The 21,944-nt window shown below is 39.2% G+C and overlaps 1 protein-coding gene across 1 annotated transcript in view; it reads right to left on the reverse strand.

Annotated features, from left to right (window-relative positions):
- Window positions 1-21,944, reverse strand: part of lmbrd1 (LMBR1 domain containing 1) — a 42,984-nt gene that overhangs the window by 17,874 nt on the left and 3,166 nt on the right. Inside the window, exons 3-7 of the mRNA XM_037465506.2 lie at window positions 21,802-21,865; window positions 12,151-12,248; window positions 11,237-11,304; window positions 8,877-8,965; window positions 4,660-4,733 (exon numbers count right to left, since the gene is read on the reverse strand). Of these exons, the coding sequence (XP_037321403.2) occupies window positions 4,660-4,733; window positions 8,877-8,965; window positions 11,237-11,304; window positions 12,151-12,248; window positions 21,802-21,865 (393 nt within the window). The remainder of the gene's footprint in view (window positions 1-4,659; window positions 4,734-8,876; window positions 8,966-11,236; window positions 11,305-12,150; window positions 12,249-21,801; window positions 21,866-21,944) is intronic.

Here is a 21,944-nt window from a genome sequence, read left to right on the forward strand (position 1 = left end):
ATGCACCTCTAATAGACACACACACACACACACACACACACACACACACACACACACACACACACACACACACACACACACAGTGTTGGTGGAAAAACTCAAAAGACATTTCATCTATCAGAGGACTTCAATCTCCGTTTGGACTTTGATTAAAAATGAGCAACACCTCTGATACCAGGAAGCAATCAATAAAAAGGAAAATAACAGGCGCAGGCTTTCTCGCTCTCCCTGTGCTGCCTCACTCACACCAACCTGGAGAAGTGCCATTTTATGGGTTCATAATAAAACAAAGGGGCCTTCAGTGCAAGGAAACCATCAGCCCTGTCAAAAGGCCCCTTCCACTTTTTCTTTTTTTCAAGAGGGGAAACGTTCGGGCCTATATTTTTCTCAAACAACTTTTACTAGTTCCTGAGTGTTATGTAGCATTAAGAGTCGCATGGGATACTAAGTCAGTCTAGACTATTATTAGTCTCTGCTGTGGATCTCTGCTACAGGCGAATGTCGCCTCCTGCAATGAATCATGGAGCTCTTAAGGCCGGAGCATGTCCCGAATATCAAACACACTCATAAAAGGAAAACCTGTCCTAGATCCCAAGAGAAACATTTCCCGTTCCTCAAATGTGCAACTGCATGAGGGACATTTTTAGTCCAGCCATAATCATGCATGATCATTAGAGTCATTTTAAAGCCCACTCTGGTCAACAATTACCAGAAATAGCATGGAGCACAGTGTGTGACTTGATGTGTGTGTGGATTGAGGGGGGTCTGATCGGGGGGGGGGGGGGGGGGGGGGTGTTACAGGCTGAAATAGCTCAGTGAGAGTCATGTGACTGCTGGGTTGAAAGAAGGACAACTAGATGGACAAGACTCCTCTTTGCTGCTCTTTCTAATTGTGATGGTGGAGCCAGAGAGGGAGCACGCAGGAGGGAAGAGGAGCCTCCTCTTTAGTTCAAGTGTAAAGTTGTCTTTCAGACAGACAAACTTGAGATAACCAGCCTAATCTGCATTTAAATATATCAAGTTTAACACATTCCCATGAATCCTGCAAATGTGGCATTAATGGCACATATGCTGATTTCCCTAATGCCATTTGATGAATGGGACATTCGGCCTGAAAGAACTCAAAATGAGAGGGAGATTAGGGGTCATAAGGGTCATGAAATCTCACGTTCTCCACAAATGGGGCTAATGGCTATAATCTTGTTTTTGTAATTTAGGTGTGCTTCCCATATTTCCTTTTATCCGGATTAAACGTCTGCACAAAAAGGAAGTAGACAGTTAGTAGGTTGTGCAGATGGACCATTGACTTATATTTTGAGAAATTGAAAATTAAATGGATGATCACCTGTTTCCCCTGCTCGTTTTATGATATTTAATAAAATGAGTAAAAACCGTTCAATATTAAATTTGGGTTGAAATTAAATTAAAAAAAATGTTTTTAACTTACACCACATTCGGTGTACGTTGGCAGGCACCTCCGTCTAATCACTTGTTCCTCATGCTAGATTATCAGTGGTAACTCATGAACTAGACAAACTCAGCCAGCACAAAATGGCATTGAAAACCGTTCTCGGCTTCACAGTCCGTTATGGATCCACTCGGTTCTCGTCACACCGAGAATGGAATTTAACTGAAGAATATTGACCATGTTGCCATGTTCAAAAACATGGTACTGGACGACAAAAACATGAAGGAGGCAGTTACCAAAATGATGGAGCATGTTGAGGGGAGAGAACTATGTGTGAAATAAAAAGGAATACTGGGATATTTGACAGTTGCCGATGGAGAGAGCGCTGCAGACTGTTAGCCGGTTAGTCGCTCGCTCTGTGCTAACCAGGGAAATATATTGCTTTTCGTGTTTTAAATGATATTCATATCCCAGCTAGATCTCAAAAGTAGTGTTTTATCATGTGATATTTTTGCCTGAAAAAAGTGAGTAAAGAAACCTTTTACATAAAGGGGAAATCCAACTAGCAGCCCAGTGATAAAAAAGTGGCCTCCCAGAGCAGTGGAATGCTCTCACTGCGTAAAGACACAGCCGTGCTGCAATTCTACCATCGTCGGGTGTTGATAGGAAGGGTGGAATTGCTGTTCTACTTGTTTGCTTTTTGAAAGTGCAAAAAAAAAAAAAAAAAAATAGACTAAAAGACTGCGGTGAATCATGTAAGCAATGTTTTATTCAAATTCCAATTGCAGAGCTCTGAATTAAAATATGTAGTTATAAAGTGGTAATTATCCAATTTAAATATAAAATAAAGTAGGCAAACAAGGGTTAAATGATTGAAGAATCCCCGAGTAAGTAGTGACACCGTCTCTGATTCACTTCTACACCTCATCCTCCCGTGTGAATCTCAGGGGCTACGATTAGATCAACAGAAATGAATCTTTACTACTTTAGTTCAGCATCAGCATCTCATGGCCGGCAATTAATGAGCAGGAAAAGGGAAGAACCAGAGCAGATAGCGGCATACGTCAATATTCTAGCCTATATTTTGAAGTCAAAGGACTTGAGGTTTGAGGTTTAAGACGTCGGTGTCATGTCATCACTTCTGGATACAATCAAACAGTTTTCTCTTTTAGATATTTGCATATCCAGGAAATCCCAAAAGTTCAGCATAATAATATATTTGTATTTTTTAATAAATCCACAACATTAAAAGGTCGAATGTTTGCATATAAAGTGACTATGAATAATCTAAAAGCTAATTAGCTATTTGAAAAGAACCTGCTGAGTTTTCTTAAAAGAAAAAAAAAATATTTTTTTGAACTTCTGTTTACTTTCAGCCTCTATTACTGAATCGACCGTGCACATATGAAAATACAGAGATTCAAACAGTTGATGTTAGGTTAGGCTTTAGCAGTACGAGTAGACCCACAGTGTGTTAGAATACTATTAAAAATTGATTCATTCAATTTATCTGGAGGTGAAGTATAGTCCCATGTTGGGTTGAGCTGTATTTGATATATTGTAGTTACAAGGTGACTGAAGACCTTGACAGAAAGAATACCAAATGTATAATTTACTGACTAATAATTTTTTACATTTAAACCGTAAACATTATTGCCTTAAGTTTAACAGAAAGCTGCACACTCAAAAAGGGCCTATTTGCTTTTGCAAAGTGTCTCCGTTTGATGTTGTGTTTATTTTAGAGAAAGCACCATAAACGTCGAAGGCCAAAAAAGCAGTAAAATCTATAACTGGCTTCACTTCATATTAATTTTAAGTGCACCAGGCTGCCGTGTTTACATCACAAGAGTAGTTTGCATTGAGGCTAGAAGGCTATTTCTGCTCAAGGAGTAGTGATAAATTAGCAGGAGTCCTGGACAACATTTCCGCTGCTTACGGGACCTGTCACTTAGATTCCATTAGGTTAATCAGGCTTAATAGTAACACATGGTAAAGAATGATAAATGACACAGCTCTTTGTGGATCTGTGTAGGTGGCCACCGAGACGAGTTTAGCAGCTTGAAGAGCAAATAAAGCTGATGAAAAGGGAGACAGGTAAGATGAGAGCTTCGGCATTTCTGTCCAAGAGATTAAAAGCGGGAGGGGGCGCCGCTGTGGTGGCCCAAAGGCCGCATCTCATCCATTGGCTGCATCAAAACAAGGGACTTCAAAAGACAAACAAACACACCGGGAGTTTTGATTACCGCAGGGCATTCGGAGTCAATATCAACACGGGGTCAGTGCAAATCCAAGCTTACTTCCATAGCAGAAAGGCACACTGTGAGGATGCACTCTTTGGAGTACCATGAGAAGCAAAGAAAGAGAGCGGTGGATACGACCCTCGCTGGGACGACATATAGACGGATTATACGTCCCGCAGCGAGATTGGCTCTACAACGTACTTGACTGGGTTGTGTATTATTCATTAAGAGCTCCACATTCAATTGTTGTGTGATTTGTCAAATAGGAGTCTTTGAGCTTAACAGAAACCGGATAGATTGAGGTTGGCTGTCACTTTTACTTTCACTCCCCGGGTTCATACCCGAGTAGTATTTTCTATTTTTTTTGGTATTTTCCTCCAGCAGCCAGTATTCTGTGTTACTCCCACCCTGACACCAGTGCCACCCCCTCCGGGGAATATTCACAGTGGATTTCAAGGGCTATGAAAAATGGACAGCATTAGCAATTGTTACAGCACAGTCATTTTGGGGATCTAGTAAAAAAAAGAAGCAATACTGCAGGATGCCAAGGCAATCAATATATAGGCGTTTATTAATGGACACCGAGGTAGATATATAAATAAATAGACAGCTGCTAAGTGGTTGATAAGCTGGTGAAGGTTGCAAATACATCATGGAAATTTCTCAGGTGAACAATGGCAGTTTGAGTAATTTGAGCAATTGAATGCCACAGCTCAAAAATCACACAGTACTGTTAATACTGAAAGGCCACTCCATCACCAAATACAGCTCACCCAAGATTGGTAATCATTCGCACCAAAATAAATCTTAACTGCACAGCAGTTACATTAATATTTGACCAAAACATGCAGGAGACATCCAGTATCCTGTTTTAGTTAGTCTTACATTTTATATTTCATGTCTCAATAAGCAGAGGTCATATTAAGAGGATTAGCCTTATTTGGTGTGAAGATATCACTCAGCTGAACATGTGAAAAAACGTCCACCAAGTGTCTAAGGGTTCCAACTCACCGTGTAGGTTATCACTGCCAGCATGCCAATCAAGGTCAAGGAGCTTATGGAGAAAGACAGAGCAGGTAGACCATCTGCAGGTGAAAAGAAGAGGACCATTAGAGGTTTGACTCTGACCTCTGACGGACATATCAATGCTCTCTGCCACATGTGAAAACTATCTATAACCAACTGTCTGCCTCTCAGTCAGCGGTTTGTTTGAGGTAAACTGTGTTCATTCTATTCTTCTAAAATGTCGTTCCCACATTCCTGTAGTCATTTAAATGGAAAAAAGACTGACGTATTCTAATGTGCTCTAAACAAAAATGAATGAGGGCAAATTGGCACTTAAAAATTGTTATTTTGAGTAATTGATCTAGTGAAGTGTTTGAATTTCAGGATTTTCATCGTTTCCGAAAAAGAATAGTGTGCCCGAGTAGCTTACGGATGTTCCACTTCAACAAAGACCCATTTGTATTCATCACTACTCAGCTTGTGAAAAGTTGTATATCGTCTGAACCATAGAGAAGCTTTGTAGGGTTAGGGTCCGAGGGAGGACCCTCACTCTCATACTATCAGGGCGGTCCCAGCTTGGGTTTGGGGAACACACATCTGTATTAGAAAGCCTGCATTGCAAACAGGGAATAGATTTTTAGACGTGAGGTGACAAGGATATTTTAGTTTTTCACGGGGTGTAGCGTTTGAATTTTAACCAAATTGGAAACTACACATGAAGGTATTCTTTTATCTACTACTTGCATTTCAGTGAGTTTTTTTTTCTTTTTTTGATACCCCTGGTTACCTCTTGGCAAGGTGGCAGCAGATATAAAACATCTACAAAGACAGTAATGATAACCCATGGCCAGATATCATACGTAAGATAACGCACGTAAATGGAGAATCAGCCTTTTAATATTGAGAATGTCGCAACAGATCAAAGGGAAGTATTAACAAAAACATGCACCCCCGCAGGCAGAAAAATGAGGAAATGCAAAAACGAGTAGTTCTGAACCTTATCCAAACTGCACAGCGGCAGCTGAGAACACAGCCCATCTGGAACTGTGAGGAGTTGTCTCTCTGCTAATCTTTTGATGGGGGGAAACTGGGAATTCATTCATGTTGGAAAGTGGGCAACATGTTATTCACAAGGACAAGAATGAGGCAGCGTGCTGGTGTGCTGGTACTCTCGCGCTTAATGAATGCACTTTATCAAAATCTTCCCCTGGAGACACATCTGGACTCTATATTTTGCCGGCGTTGCCATTTCATACATTGATCCTGATCGTTTTTTGAACCGCGGGAGCTTTCAATGTATGTAGGTTGAGTTGATGTGTGTCACCTTTGATTGAGGCGGAATGGGGACCACCCACCATGCAAGGGCAACAGTAGGTGTCACACCAGCTGGAGTTGGAAGACGGGGATTGATGGAGCGACTGATTGCCTCTACCCCGTCAAGATCCCACCTGTTTTTGGGTTCCGGATAAAAAGCTACACAGTTGTCCCGTTATAGATATCCCGCATTCTCCCAGCAGCGACTTCGCGGTGGCCGGCCCACCTGTCGGCATGGACTAAGACGACTCTCTGCCTGCCTTTCTCCTTGATGGCGGCATTTGATTCGGGAATATTACATAAGTACTCAGGGCATATATAATTTGTGTTGTTTTATGAGACACATCAATTTATTTTAGAGGCATTTCACAGGCAGAAGGACAAAGAAGTGGATAATGGAGATAAATTACACGCCTGCTCCCTATTCTAATGTGTGAAAAAAGAAAACTTTGAAGTGTGAGAACTGCGTTGAACATTAACATTTGAATGCATGTTTCTATTCCCATTGCAATCTTGCTTCAATTGTTTGGTGGTGATTTTGGTAAAATAGACAATGGCTCTGTGCTCTGCATGGAAAACAATGAGTCCATGAACCTCAGACAAAGCCAGGGACGGATTGTTTTCTGCCACTCTTCTTTCTTACTTGAGTAGATTTTCCGGGGATTAAACAGAGGGAATATTGTCTATTATCGGAAGCGCTTCCGCATCTGTACAGCTTTGATCACAACTGAAGGGGAATGAGGTAGCTCTTATTTCACTTCACAAATAGCACTTGTGTTATTTGGCTTGAACACAGGCTTGTGTTCATGTGTGAGACGTGTAGACAGCAGCGTTAATTTAGGATCTCTTTTAGCACAAGCCCTCTACTTTGGTGGAAGTGAGTAGGTAGCGGCTCTATTACTAAAAAGAGGTGTGGAAAAAAGTTTTTTCTTTGTTTTTTTTTGTTGGATAAAAGTTTGTGCAGAATATTCTGAATATGTCAATTAATATGGGATCAACTGCATCACTTTAACCATGAATTGGTCCACTGAAGCCATTCATGTATTGTAAGGATATCCTTTGTTCATACAACAGCTATTTTAAAACCATGCAAGCAAAAAAAAAACATTAGACTATATGTTATATATATACAGAATGGTTTTAAAAGATTATTTCACAAGAGCATTAACAAAGGTTTTCGGTTTCCTGACTTTCCAAGAAAGATTACTCAAGGAGCGCATAGTCCTGAAAACGTATTCCTGTACCATGAGTGGTGGCTTATTCATGGCTAATTACAATGGTTCATACCACATAGTATGTTTTTGTTCTTTCAGAATACATGTTTTTAATATTCTGTTAGCACACCGTTTAGATCATTTCACATGTATTATTTTTCTCTTAATTAGTAAATTCATTATTTTTTTATTCACAATATCAGCAGAGCCAGATCGTCAGGGATAGATTTAATAACCATCTCACCACTTCTATAAACACAGCAACATAGAATAACTCCAGGCTAATACTACACTATAATCTGATTGATATGGTTTCGGTTTGCTTGTTAATGTTTTGCATACACAAGTTTATTTGTTCTTTTCTTACTTATAATGACCATAGAAAGTGCTTCTTGCCAAAGTGCTGTTCCTAGTAAGGACTTGACTCCCACCCACTCTACTGACAAACTGAGATGTGGCCAAAAACACAAGATTGCACGGTCTGGTCCTGAAGAGCGTTAGTAATAGCTTCGGAGCTTGAGTACATTGGAGCATCATTTTAACATATGTAATGTTGGAGCCATTAAAGATGTAAGGGCCTAAATGAACAGTCATTGCAAAGCAGTCAGCGGGGTAATGTGGCAAAAGTGCATTTCCTTTACTTAATTAACCTCCCATCTGGAGAGAGAAGGGATGAGGAATTAGAAAAGGGATGATCCTCACATTTCCTCCTTAGCCGCCGGGCTATTTCCCACTGTGCCAAGGGAGGAAGGTTAGGGAGAGCATGTAGGGGTCCTCTATTGTGAATAGAGGCAGATGCTTCAACTTCCGCCTTGATCCCCGGATGGCAAAAGGCCAGAGGACTGCTAGGAGTCCACATTTGGCAACGCTCCGTTCAACAACTGAAGCTGTCCACTGGCGCTTTCTCCATCATTACTGGAATGGTCTTACTGGTAAAATAAGTTTCTTTTTGCACAATACAAGCTTTTCAATTTTCGTGCATGCAGTTCCAGGGAAAGAAAAAGTCACTGTTCGCAATCTGCTTGTTAGTCCAATCAAGACAAAGTAAATGAAATGTATCTGATCTATAGTAGTGTTATTTGTTAAATGAAAATCCCGACACAATCCAATAGTTATTCATAAATGATAATGTTATTTGTTCATCAAATTTGGGGTACACTGCTCGTGGTGCCTTAACATTTTAATGTGTCGTACTTATCATTCAATGTATAGGTTTCATAGTTTTGAGTAATCTATTTTTAGTACTTACCTCTCATGTGACCCTGATGGCCATTGCATTGATTTTAAACAAACCTCCAATCTACAAACCTCCCTACTTTCAAAATATGTGTCATAAGAATTTAAATATTTTGGTTATTTTTCTTTTTTAAGATTCAGAAAAGAGCAAACCGCTCTGTTTTAAGAGAACTTGTGTTTGCACCCAATCTAGATGCCCTGCCCCTTCCAAACAAACCTTCAGATCAGATAATAGAAGGAATATGATGAAAAGAAGCAGAAAATATATAGTCTGAAGAACTACTGGCTCAGAGTAACAAAAGTGAATTCAAGTGAAATAATGAATGCGGCTAATGAAGGTGTGGGCAGGAAGGAATGAAGTAGTCCGACGTGGAAAGAAAGGAAACAGAAAGCTGGTAGTCATGGTAACAGCAACTATGAAAGTATGACCCGAGAATTCACAAAAGAGGCTATACTTACGACTACTTCCAAGCTCTTCAAAAAGGTATTGAACTTTCTCCCATTGGGTGGAATTCTGACCAGGTGGAGGCTCGAGGGGAACAAAGGCTCTGAAAGCAATGAAACAATAATTTAGCAGAAGTAAGGAGAAGTGCATTAAGGCTATTCTAGCCTGTCAGAGCCTCCAGTGCACAACATATGCTTAAGTTTATTCGTCATACTGGCAACTAGGGCATTTTAAAACATAAAAGAGAATAAATTCAAGAATCACTTTCCATGTTTTTTTATGTATCATTTCAAAAAAACATCTATATATCAGTGTCATTGCTGTTGGTGAAAGGAAAAGATACTTTTGGAAAGAGTGCAGTGAGTTCTGAAGCAAACAATGGCAATGCAGCTTATTTCAATACAGCACATGTAGTTTTGGTCTAACATCCCTCTACACGGACCTTTTATGTCCTACGGGGCGGAATGCTCAGGCAGAAAGGGGAAAAGAGGCTTTCACAGTAGGATCTCTACTCCAGAAATGACACGTCTAAGCTCCACAGTAAATGTTGTTTTTCTATCTTATCTGCATGCTGTATGCTTGGACCTGTGCCTCTCTCCTCTAAACTGTTTATTTTTCTGATTTATCTTTGCTTACAACACGAAAGATCACATAAATGAAAAAGGGAAAAATTAAATGAACTGAATCCTATGCTCTTTCATTTGTATAAATATTAAGAAAACATTTTTATTGACATTTTGCCTATCCACCATATATCGCCCCTTTGAAAAACTGATTGAATTATCTTCGTAACACAATGGACAGTCAGACTTCCAAACTGAATCTTCTCCTCAATTGACAGTCCAGCCAAGTCAGAAATGTTTGAGCACGTCTTTGCTCAAACATTTGGATATGTTGTGGGGAAAGAAATGTAAAAATACATTTTGAATCAGCACATTTTAGGATGAACATTTATATGCATGCTAAAAGGGGGACGGGGTCAACAGTATTGATGCTCACTTTCAGTGCAGACTTTGATTCCATTAATCATAAGGAAAAAAAAAGAATTCCATCCATTAATCCTTCTTGACAGACAGCAGAGAAACATGGTGCTCTGGGAATGTGCTTGGATTATTATAGCAAGTTAAAAAATGAGCAAAAAAGTAAAATAGATAAACAACCTTCACCAGGGGACGGAAAATACATTAGATCAGCATCTCAAAGACTTCCCTTTGCCTAACACGCAAAAAAAAAAAATTCAGGTCTCAAAAGGCCTCATCTGCCCCTCCACCATGCTGACGCCCTCAGGGCTCCACACTTAATCTCTCCATATAAATGGGTTTCCTTTTAGTCGTGTTGGGTGTCGTTGTCTTATTTTAGTGTCTGTTGTAGGAAAGGGTAACTTTTCTGAAACTCTAAGAGGTTTCTTAGAATGACAAAAACAGAAACATTTAGGAATATTCATGCTTTTCACGATATAACACACTATCATTAAAAGGAGTTTTAAATAGTCACATATTAATAGTATAGTTATTTTGACATAGCTGAACTTTTGTTTCCATGGTATGAAATAAATATTACAGTTTCTTTGAATGGACCTACAGCACAGTAAGGAGCCAGCCACTCTTTTTAAAAGCATTGATCATTATTCTTTGGCTTTGTATCGGACTTACTAATGTTCTTTGCAAGAGCAAAAATGAAACCAGTAGCAGTGAAAGATCAAGGGTAATTCAAGAGGTTTAACACCTGTAAGCTACAAACAAAAAAATCTAAAGACATCAATAAAAGACCTACGGAGTCAACAGTCACTGAACACAATCACGGGGTCTCTGGGTATTAGAAAAGCAGGACAGCACAAAGGCTATCATGTTGTTGAAAATCAAAAGACCACAGCAGGCTATAGTTCTAGTTCATGAGAGGGCAGAAGAGGGTCCAAATTGCTCCTGTCAATACAAGAGTGCCAACAACCAAACTTTAAGCTGTTAGAATGCATAATCATGTGTCCTTTATTTTCCCAGAGCAGGTAAGCCTTCCTCCACTGCACCATTTAATGGTTGAGAGAGCACAATGCATCGTCTGGGCTGAACTCAAGCATGCTGGCAGCAAAGAGATCTCTTATGAGGTACAGCGGCTATTGAACACAACCAGTATGAAAAAGCTGATAAATGAGCGTCTGAGAATGTGTACAACATATACAATCTCGCTAAGGATCAATCTATATTAGGACAGAGGTTTTTGTCTTGAACGATAATGACCAGATGAATGGCACTGCAGCTGTCTGAAAGGCTCCTCCTCTCATTAACTGAACACAATGACACACCAACACCCCCCCCCCCTCCCGCCCTCCACTTGCAGTGTGCTGAAGCAGAAGAAGCCATCCAGGTCTCCAACTTACCCAATTAAAAGGAGCACTACGCAGACAACAGCAAACCCAAACGTGTACTTCAGAGCGTTCTTCACTTGCTGTAATAAAAGAAATAATGTAACTGGTAAATCACAGCCATGAAGTAAAAACATTATTATGAATTATTCTGGCGTGAAGGTGGCCATAGAGCATTCAGCTATGGGCCGTAGTGAGTGAGAGCATTACAGAGTAGGTGCAGATCCAGTTTGACCTGGAAGAGATAAGATGTCACTCCCACCGCTATTCAAGGTGCTTTTAAAGTAACAATACAAAAGACCTCCCTGCCTGTTAGAGAAAGTGCCCCCATCAGCTCAAAAGTGACATATGGAAAGGAGAAAAGGCGCTGTGTGGTGGCTGGTGTTTGGTACATCACTCACTAAAAGGACTTTTAAAGATAGGGATGTCGGTTTTTCCAATCCCAGCTGACACTATGCAGCCTTTAATGTACAGTATGAATGCAATGTTGGAAAAGACAATGTGCCTCCTTTCACTGCCCTAATGTACTATTTTAATATACACTCATCATAATTATTTTTTCACTTCAATTGTTTGAGCAGGAGCAGCTCATTTAGGTTTTCATTGAAAACATGCAGGTGTATTGTCTGTATCGTCATGGTCTTTAAAACATGTTGGATTTAATTCCCTTTTTAGTGTTTTGAAACTTAAATGAAATGTAACAATATAATTTCCCTCAAGAGTGACAATGAATGAATTCATTTTTGTAGATTTTGACTTAGAACTCCAAATGTATACTTGCATAATACAAAGTAAACTAAATAATAGGGATTGACAAATCAGTTCAATATAAAGTGACAAATTGGTCGGCCCAGGAATCGTCTCAATGAACTTTGAATTGCTCAGAACTGCACGGGAAGCGCTGTAGAGAAAGAACGTTGCATTCTTACCGAGCATTTGTTCCCGTTGTCGTCATCCCTTTCTTCATAGTAGAAATACACAAAGGGGATCCATAGGAAGACACAGAGTAGTATGATGGAGTAAAGTGCTATTTGGATACAAAGAAGAGTTGAAATCAAGAATTAGTCAGACAATATTTCTAACAAAATATCCATATTCCTAGCATTGAGTCTGGTAACATCATTTATCATGTTTCCTGTTTGCCAAATGTTATATTATTGATGTGTGTTTTTGACCAGTACTGAACATATATAAGTACAGATCTTAAATAAAAGCTTTGTAGTCCTGTGGGAGGTACCCTTTTCCTCTTTATCCTTAATTCCCTTTAACTAAAGGGAATGGACAGATGTATATAGAGAATATGCTTGAATCCTCATTATGAACCAGTCATAAACTGTTTTTTTTTTTAAATCTCTTTATCAGTCAGGCCATTCATTTCATATATTTTATTATAACAGCAGTTTGTGCAAAAGTGAGCAGAGAGAGTAGAAAGTCAAGGAATTTCTGCAGGCAATATGACCCCATTCTTTCAAAAAAAGAAAAAAAAGATAACCTAGGGAAGGAATCACTTATATAAGTAACATTGATACCTTAGTAAAACAGGGAACTTTCGGTCACCCATAAATAAATGTTGTTACAGTATATATCACAGTCCCCATTTGTCATTTTAATTCTCCTCTCAAACTAACTTTGAGAGGAGAATTAAACTAATATCTCATGATAAAATACTTCAGAACACCAATGGATGTTTGTCACATGACAATTAGGGATTCTCTTTAGTTATCAGTTTGAATGCTGCCTTTATTTTCATCTCAACTATAAACCCGCAAAGTTCTGTGAGGGAGCAGGAGCGAATCAGGGCCAGGGGCGTAAAATGGGGATGCTAATGGCTTCTTCCCAACCTCCAACCCCAAGAAATCATCCCCCAGGAAGCTTTGGGCAAGCTTATATCAGAGGGAGCTCACTATAGAACAAATGTACAGTGCATGTTTGGGCATTTTAAATCATGAAAGATTAAATGTTCTAAATAAATATGTTCTTTCATTTCAACTATGAACTTTAAAGGATACTGAATGGGTTCGTTTATCAAAAATCTTGCAGTTTTATTATTTGCTCTAGAAATAAAATCTTAGTGAGGTATGAAAGTTGTATCTGAACAAATATTACTAAATATGTTACTTAAATATGTCTCAGTGACAGCTATCTGGATGCGGTTATCTAGATAACGAGCACTAGTAATAAGGTTTTAAGGGGTTTCTTTCCCTCTGTTGTTAAATACTATGCAAGAAATTAAATTATATTATTATTATTAATATATGCTTAACAGTAGCAGTGGGTTTTAATTCATTGTTAAACTCAAACGCTTACTTTCTCCCCAGCAACACCATCAACATGGATCCCTAAAAACGTCACCAGTGGTTTTCTGCATGGATGGTCGAAACGTTCACCGCAAATAGAACTCCTGTTTGTTCGGTCAAACGATTCAATTTATTTTTACTTGAATCTTGGGACAAAAGGTGGACCAAAACCACACTACAGCAACTAATTAAAATGTTATGTCAACCTGTTAGTATGAGACTTTATACAAATGTTTTCCTTATGATGTGGCATCTGTAAAAAACACTGTTTTGAGTAGATGCACAATGTTGCCGCTTTCATTTTGGAGTGAAATCCAGAGCTCTTGGAGAATGATTCAAATAGACATTATACTTGTAACATTGGTGTGTTAATATTGTTTTGGGAGAAACTAACAAAGCAGTTAACCATCAGCTTTCAATGTCGACCACTGCAATAGAAAACAAAGCCACCTGCATCACTTCTGTATGTAAGGACACGGTGGACACAATGCACCTGTCCTTTGTGAAGGAGCTCACGTTTCGCTCATCCAGCCTTTTATGTTTGCTTGGTTCTTCCTGAACATTTTTTTCAGGCGAAGAGAGCAAACATCCAAATGCATTAGAAATTCATAGAGTGAAAGGTGAGGCAAAAACACTTAAATAGAGATATGCTATTTCTAGCAGGGGGCTTTTCTCGGAGGAGCAAATGGATGTTGGTTAAAACCACCCAGATGATCCTAAAAATAACCCAAAGAAAGGCATGTCACAAAGATGTGCTCAACAACAAGGTTGGAACAGCTCAATGCTGTGATGATGTGAATCATCAGTGCACGTCCCAATGCGCTGCCAAATAAAGAAATGAGCAGGGAGAAAGAAAATGCTCAACACAACTACATCTATTTTACGTTTTATTCTAAATGTCATAGACGGGTTTAACAGTAGTGCCTTTTCATTTATAAACCAAATGTATGACCAATATTTAAAGAACACAATTCAAAACATAGATTTGCAACCACGAATACATAAGAGATTGAGGACCAACACATGAGGAACAACGACTGAATACATCCCTAAGGAGGGCCATTGTAGCATGATGAACTGTTGGGTCTTGATAAACCTTTAATCCATTACATCAGTACCACACTTCCACTTCAATGTGCATGTGACAAACAACCGCTGCACATCCATCAGGAAGGCACGGCCTCGAGTGAGTACCGAGGTGCCCCCCCAGCGAGTTGGACGATCTCTCACAAAATGCTCTCTCCTGCGGACAAATGAATGTCATCGTAATAGCGGCTTGCTTTTTGCCAGCTGTGATTGTGACACGGCATTACTTTCAATAAACACATGCTCATTGCTCCACTAACGTATCCATTTACACTCGTTTACGGCTAGAATAGCAGAGTTTAGGAGGATGCCAGGAGCCGATAGATGCAAGCCGTGCACAGCACGCAGCTGCTGGAATATGCCTGTGGGTTAACGCAATGGCCAATATTAATCATAACACCATGGATATTAGCACACTGAAGGAATAGGTCACACTGCTTTACCATGTATCATCCATTACTCTCTGAGCAGAGTTTCTATACTTGGGAAGAACGCCGGACCAGGGAGAGAGGTTTAGTGCATTTATCCCCCCGACCGAGAGCAGGGAATATATAATTCATTGACCTCCCTTAACACTTGATACAGTTGGGGTTCAAATATAGCACTGACCCCAATTTGCTCTTCTTGAGAAGAAAAAAATAATAATTAAAGAAAAAAAAATTTAGTTTATTTTTTATAAGAGGTGCTGATGAAAACCTTCATGTACCAGTGTTGTACCAGCAGGGGAAATAATGCGAGGACATCAACAGAGACAGTAGTCAATACCTGATTACGTTTTAATAATCATCAGTGGCAGTTTACAACAATCACCACTATTACGGACCAACAGTTGGAGCAGTAGTCTCACTCCTAATGGGAAACATTAGAGCATTGTCCTCACCTTACTGAGGCTCTCCACAGAGACATTAGCCCCTGGACTCTTGTTCTTCACAGACAGGCAAAATGTATTACATTTTGTGGTGAAAATGTATTGCCAGGGGAGACGTTGTACAGAAACACAGACTCTAACAAAAGGACACCGGACAGTGATGAAAAGATGTGTCTGAACAGACACTTGCAGAAAGGTATGACACTGAGCTAGCACTCTTATTTGCAGTAGGAATCAGGTAAGGATATGTTTCTTGGAGGGCAAACATGGGATGAAAAACATTCAGGCTCAATTTGAGATGTAACTAAAAACTCTCAATTGAATTTAGTCTTGCTCCATTTTTGTTGGTTGAGTGAGTCAACCAATGTTTGCTAATATTCGAGACAAAGGAACTTGATAACATGGTGGATTTGTACTGCTCTCACTGAGCAGAGGATGACTGGAGAAAAGTCGCACCGTTGGCATCAAACCAGGGACGCTGCAGATGTGCGACACGTGCCGTGTTTGTCTACCAAGGCCTTCAGTGATTGCTGATTTCTACTATGCTTAAACAAATACAACCTAGAAGCCGGGCTGAATCAACACTTCCCACTTAATTTCCCTTGTTTCCTATGTGCTTGTACAACTATGCAAATGTGGTTTGAATTAATAATCTCATATCAAAACCCAAATTATTTGACAGAGAGCAAAATATAACATGTTCCAGAACCTGTCCAATGACAAAGTCATGTATGAAAGCAATTCTACATATATACACTATCCAGAGAAGAAAAGAAGAAGCTTGCATTATTTGGCCAACAGATTTCCAAACAGTAGTTATAGGAGAGCAGCAGGCAGTAAACCCAAATCCATACTTCTATTGTTTTATATGTTGCTGATTCAGCGGGCAGTAAGTCTCCAAGCTCCAGCCACATGCCACTCCAGTTTGTTGCCATCTGCTTGACACAGGGCCGTCACAAAATGAACTCTTTTCATGGTCTAGGATTCTGCTTTACCTCGTAGCTCAATGGCATATTTTGTTTGGTTGAAAAGAAGCCAGCACTAGGACACATGGACTTTGCTCCTTGAGAATTGTTGCAGAAAGTAGGGACCATCATCTTCAAAGAGGAGCCTTGACGTATATGAATAGAGAGTTGATATGGAAACAACATCTTAACGTATCATATTATCAACTTGTTCCTGAGTGCAAAGACCACAGGGCCCTCAGAAGCATTTTTATGGATCCATTGAGTTCCTGCAAAGACAGTTCACAGAAAACATTTGACCACTGTTTAATGCTGCAGGATGCAATCTGATAGAAGATGTATTGCCCCCAAAAAAGTCATAAAGTAAAAAAGATGGTTGAGGATTAAACTCATAAGTTAAAGACACGTTTTGGGGGGGGGGGGGGATTTGCAGGCAGCTCTCAGCGTTCAACATCACAGCTTACATCCGTGTTTGGATACACAAACATGCCTTGATCCTCTTTAAACAGAATTAGCACTGTCAGGTGAGCAGAGAAGATACTTAATCCTGCCTTCTAACATGCACACATGTTACCTAAACACCTAAACATTTCGTTTCAAGTGTGCAGAGGAGATTCTGTGTTCTGTGCCAAGTCAAACTCACACGTTAGGTAGTATTAAGAGATGGAAAATGTTCAAATTGATACTTCGAAGAGGAGAGAACCAAACGCATTCAGAGTGAATGTTCATCACCCTCGTCTTCTTACTGGGTCCATGTGCAGTACTGAAGTGATGAGCTTCAATAGATCAACTATCAGAGCCTGACCAGCACAGCAGAATGGCAAACATTTTCTTAAATTAGCTAACAACCGATATATTGGTATTGGGATATTCAAAGGCTGTTAATTATGAAAGAGAACTTTCTAAAAGGGGTATTTACGAGATTGAAGGCATTTCATGGGTCGTTGGTTTACAGCTAACTTTCTAACAGCGCTGAAGGAGTGTGTGTACCAGAGAGGGAACGAAGGGCGGGAACTGCGCCTCCTGAATGACGCTGTCTTTGAAATGAAGAGCCATCAGTTGTGGTTTTTGCAGATTTGTTAGAAGGGTCTTTTGTTTCTTAGATAAGAGCATTGTCCATTCAGCCTAAGTTCCCTTCAAAATAAAGACTGAAGTTTGTCAACAGCACATGTAAGCTATGTGGACAAGAACCGCAGACAAAAACAAAGTACTATTTATTTACAAGAGGATTGGAACCTCTCTAACTTCCCTACAAATGGCATTAAAAAAGGCAGAGAGAGCACCAATGACTTATTTAAAAAAAGTCCCAGGGGTATTTTGCCCTGTTGCTTAAGGGCCTTATGCATCACTGCTTTGAAGTACTAAGCAGTTCAAGGAAATGTATAAATGGACAGTGGCTGGAAATGAAAGGCTAGGCTTTCAGACTTAGGGTTCATCAAAGATCAGAAAAAGCCATTTGGGCTGTAAAAGGAAGTGGCTGTTTCAGTTACAGACATCTATCCTCCAAGTTAAGTCTGATACTACACTGTGTAAAATGTATCACCAGCTGCCATGTATATTCTCTGCAGTCACCAAGGAACATTTTTCGCTGAAAGAAAATATTCACTTTGAGTTTCTTGGCATAACAGTTTTGTTCCCATATAGCCGTTATCTTTTCATCGCTGGTACACTCATAAAAGGCATAGTTGTATCTGTGTATGAAATGCATTCACGTGACCTACTTATGATGTTACTGGTACCATGTACTATAGCCTTCCCAAGAAAAGGAGTCTGAGCGACTGTGATTCTACAGAAATGGATGCGCCTCAAAATAAACACACATTTCATGACCAAAATGATACAGCATAACAAATAAACATCACACTATCATCCACTTCAACTCCTTATGTATAATTGATTGTATTCTAAATTGTTCAAGATTATCGTCGGCCCCACCATTATGGCTCCACAAAATGATATTGTAAAGCTCTAAAAGGGGCAATCATCCAGCAGAAAAGTGGATTCAAGATTGCTGCAGAAATGTTGACGTGTCCTCTATACAGAAACTCAGATATAATACTTGTGTCTTGAAAAAACGTAGATATATTTATAAACCTACTGAAGGAGAATTCCAAAATGACAGCTATGTAAGGCCATGAATCTGCTTCAGAAGATAACTAAACAAAGCAGAGAAATGGTGAAACCCCTGAACTTATTAACTCTTATTACTTCTGAATCTAAGTCACCTTTAAGAAAAGTGTGTTTACGTGGAGGGAATAGTCAAACCTGGAGGTATTCCATTTGTGAAAAGACAAATGTACAGTGCGGTCAAATGTGGCCTTAAAAAAAATTCAACTTTTAAAGGTTAGATGTGTGAGGAGACACACATGGAGCTTGGTCTCCACCTACTGGCAAATAAAAAATCCTTGCTCCTGAAAACAGAGCGAGGAAAGAGTCCCTGGTTGTACATAAACAACACAACGATGATTAAATAGACTCAAAATTAGAGTAGCCAAAAATAGATTATCATATCTTCTCCAGCAAAGTACGATGCTGCTGGAATTACAGTACCTTCAAACATAATTTTACTATTCACATACATATGCATTAGGAATGTGTACCATTGTACTAAGTATGTTAAACAGGGGTTTCACTTTGTGATAATTTCATTTGCCCCAGATAGTCAATCAGCATTGGTTTAATTAACCATGATCATGTCAGTTGGCATCCCTAAGCTCGGAATGCTACATTCAAAATGCACTATAACTTTATTCCCAAAATGAGGAGATCAATTAAACTGGATGGCTCAGATCTTATACAAGCACTCAACCTTCCTTATGAACAGCCAAAAGGTTACACGACCACAACAAAATTCGCAAACAGATGATTTTGCAGCACAGGCTCCCAGAGCTATGATCGCATGGATACATGCTTGAGGCAGGTAGCTTACTCTTTCAAGCCCCTCTCTATTCCCTCTCCTTGCTCCCAGAATGCATACTATTACAATGTCTTGGAAAAGGTTCTTTTTAAACTGGATAAGAAAATGTAAATGAAAAAAATCAACCAGAATGCAGAACGAAATGTCTGCAATATAAGGTGTACTTAACACATGATATGGAGGCATGCATGTGGAATAAGACTGTAAAACAACATGACTGCCACAAAGAAGTGCTGACCGATGCACAGCAACTTCAGCAGCCACGCAAAACAAATGCAGAGAACGGGACTTGAGAATCTCGCACAAATGTTCTACTTTACCAACTCTATAACCTTTCCTTTCATGTGTGACCAATTTCTTGAGTGTAACTGTTGCACAATGAACACAGTTTCCAGGCAATTTGGCCATTAAATTAATATTCTACCGGCAGACAGCCCAGCACTCAGGATGAAGCCAACAGGATTATTCATTCATTAAGTCTTCTGTTAAAGGGGGATGTCTAATCCAAACTATGGATGGTAATCCAGAAAATGAATCTAGTGTAGGAATTTTGGGTTAAGTGGACAATATTTCAATAATATCTTTGACAAAACTGAATTTACTATCCTCAAAGACAACCAAGTTACCCTTTAATAAAACAATCATCAAGAAATTTCAGGAACACCAACAGCTATCAGTTAGGTATTTTTCAGCCAAACAGCATAGATACTGTCCCTATGATTTGCAACCATACTCAAATAGTGGAATTATGAAGTGATCCTGGGGACTGGTCCTGCCCCCGCTCATAGCCAGACAATGTTACAGGAGACTTTAAAGATGCCTGACTGAACGCTTGACAAACCCACAAACGGTACAACACAGAACGCCTCGAGCAAAGCACAAATTGCCAGTGCCAGTAAAGAGTTGTTCTTGGAAAGCAACGCTGTAGCTAGGCTTCTGCAAAAATTAAAAATAAATTGGGATTATCTGGTTCTGTGCACTGTGTTTGTGTGTTGTTGTTTGGTTTTGCCAAGTTGAACAGGGCGAGGAACACAAGCCCTGAAATGACTTCAGGATTGTTAGACAAACCCTCAGTACATGTCGGAAAGGAAGAAATGACTAACTTGCATTTTCCTCACAGACATCCGATGGACAATATCTGCTGTTAGTATTGCTAATATACAAGTAGCTGGATGGCAATATTTCAAAAAATATTTAGTCTGATTTTGTTTGATAAAGTTGGGAAAGCCAAGTTTAATTCACAATGGATGTTTCCTACCAAAACCCAAAAAGGATCCCAGTGTCTTGTAATTCAACTCTGAGCTATTTCCAATAGCAGTTTATTAACAATGACAGTGACTCCTCTATGAATTGGAAATCAAAACTGAGTGTAATCCTGATTAACCACTCTTGTAAAAAGAAACTTAATCGGTATGGGATTTTTTATGCTGCACATGAAAGAGGAAGACTTTGTACAACAAAAACATCACATAACCAGCAAATGTTTTAAAGATATGACAATGATACTGCCCATCATTGAGACACAGCGGCAAAAGTGTTAATGATACTAAAATGTCCTCATATGAAGGTCACAAACAAATTACCCCGTGTTCCCAAGTACTATATGTGCTCCACCTACTGTCACATCCAATTAAAAACCTTTCAGCATATTTGATTTGCAACTGTAAATGTAATTCATTTTTCACAGCTGTGGTTAACTCTTGTAAACCGCCCGCTGTTCGACACATTCTAGTTCTCATTTCAGTGGTCATAATGGCCATTTTTCAAGGAAACACTGTAAATGTTTGAATTCAGTGATATATCACATGGTTTTTACTAACAAACGACCCGGTCTTTGCATTGACATTACTCTGTGAAAAGGACTTTCAATCATTTCAAAAGTACTATCCATTATAGTTAATTAAATAGACTTGCATGAGGTGGCAAATCTTACATACTGCTGGACCTCAGGAGGTCAAAACAAAACTTTTGCATTTTTGGTCAAACACTTCTATTTACAATCCAACATTACTCGTAGAGACAGGTAGCTAGCATGAACAAGAGAGCGACTTTGAGAGCTTGACAACAGATTTTTGAAAAATTGTATTCCTCCAATAAATCTTAAAGGGCTATGATGATAGCGTGAAATCTAGTTTCCACCGTGGTAATCACGGAGCCAAAATGAATCCTGGCCGTTAACCTTCCATGTATGATGTGCGGGGTAGTCTGCCCTTGGTGTAATTACAATTAAACGCTAGAATAATTTGAAACAAGGTTAATATCATAAGAAAATTAAGCAACACACTTATTTCAGGAAAATATTCAAACAGAAAAGCTAATTCGGAGAAAGATTTGTTTTCTTCTAAATGTTTTTCTGTCACGCTATTTTGTCAACAAATACATTTTACATTACATTTTATTTTTCTACGGTGCCTGTATAAAGACATGTAATAACAAAATGCACTTACTGTAATATCCATACAGCACAGTGTCTTCAATTTGTCCTCTTGTGCCATTGTTTGCCGCCCATTCCTGGATTTTAGTAAAGAAATCAGAAATCCAATTTAGTTCAATGGCAAAATGAATGAGACAAGAATAAAAAAAGAAAATA

The sequence above is a fragment of the Pungitius pungitius genome, chromosome 13 (genome assembly GCF_949316345.1).
Source record: "Pungitius pungitius chromosome 13, fPunPun2.1, whole genome shotgun sequence".
Classification (NCBI taxonomy): Eukaryota; Metazoa; Chordata; class Actinopteri; order Perciformes; family Gasterosteidae; genus Pungitius; species Pungitius pungitius.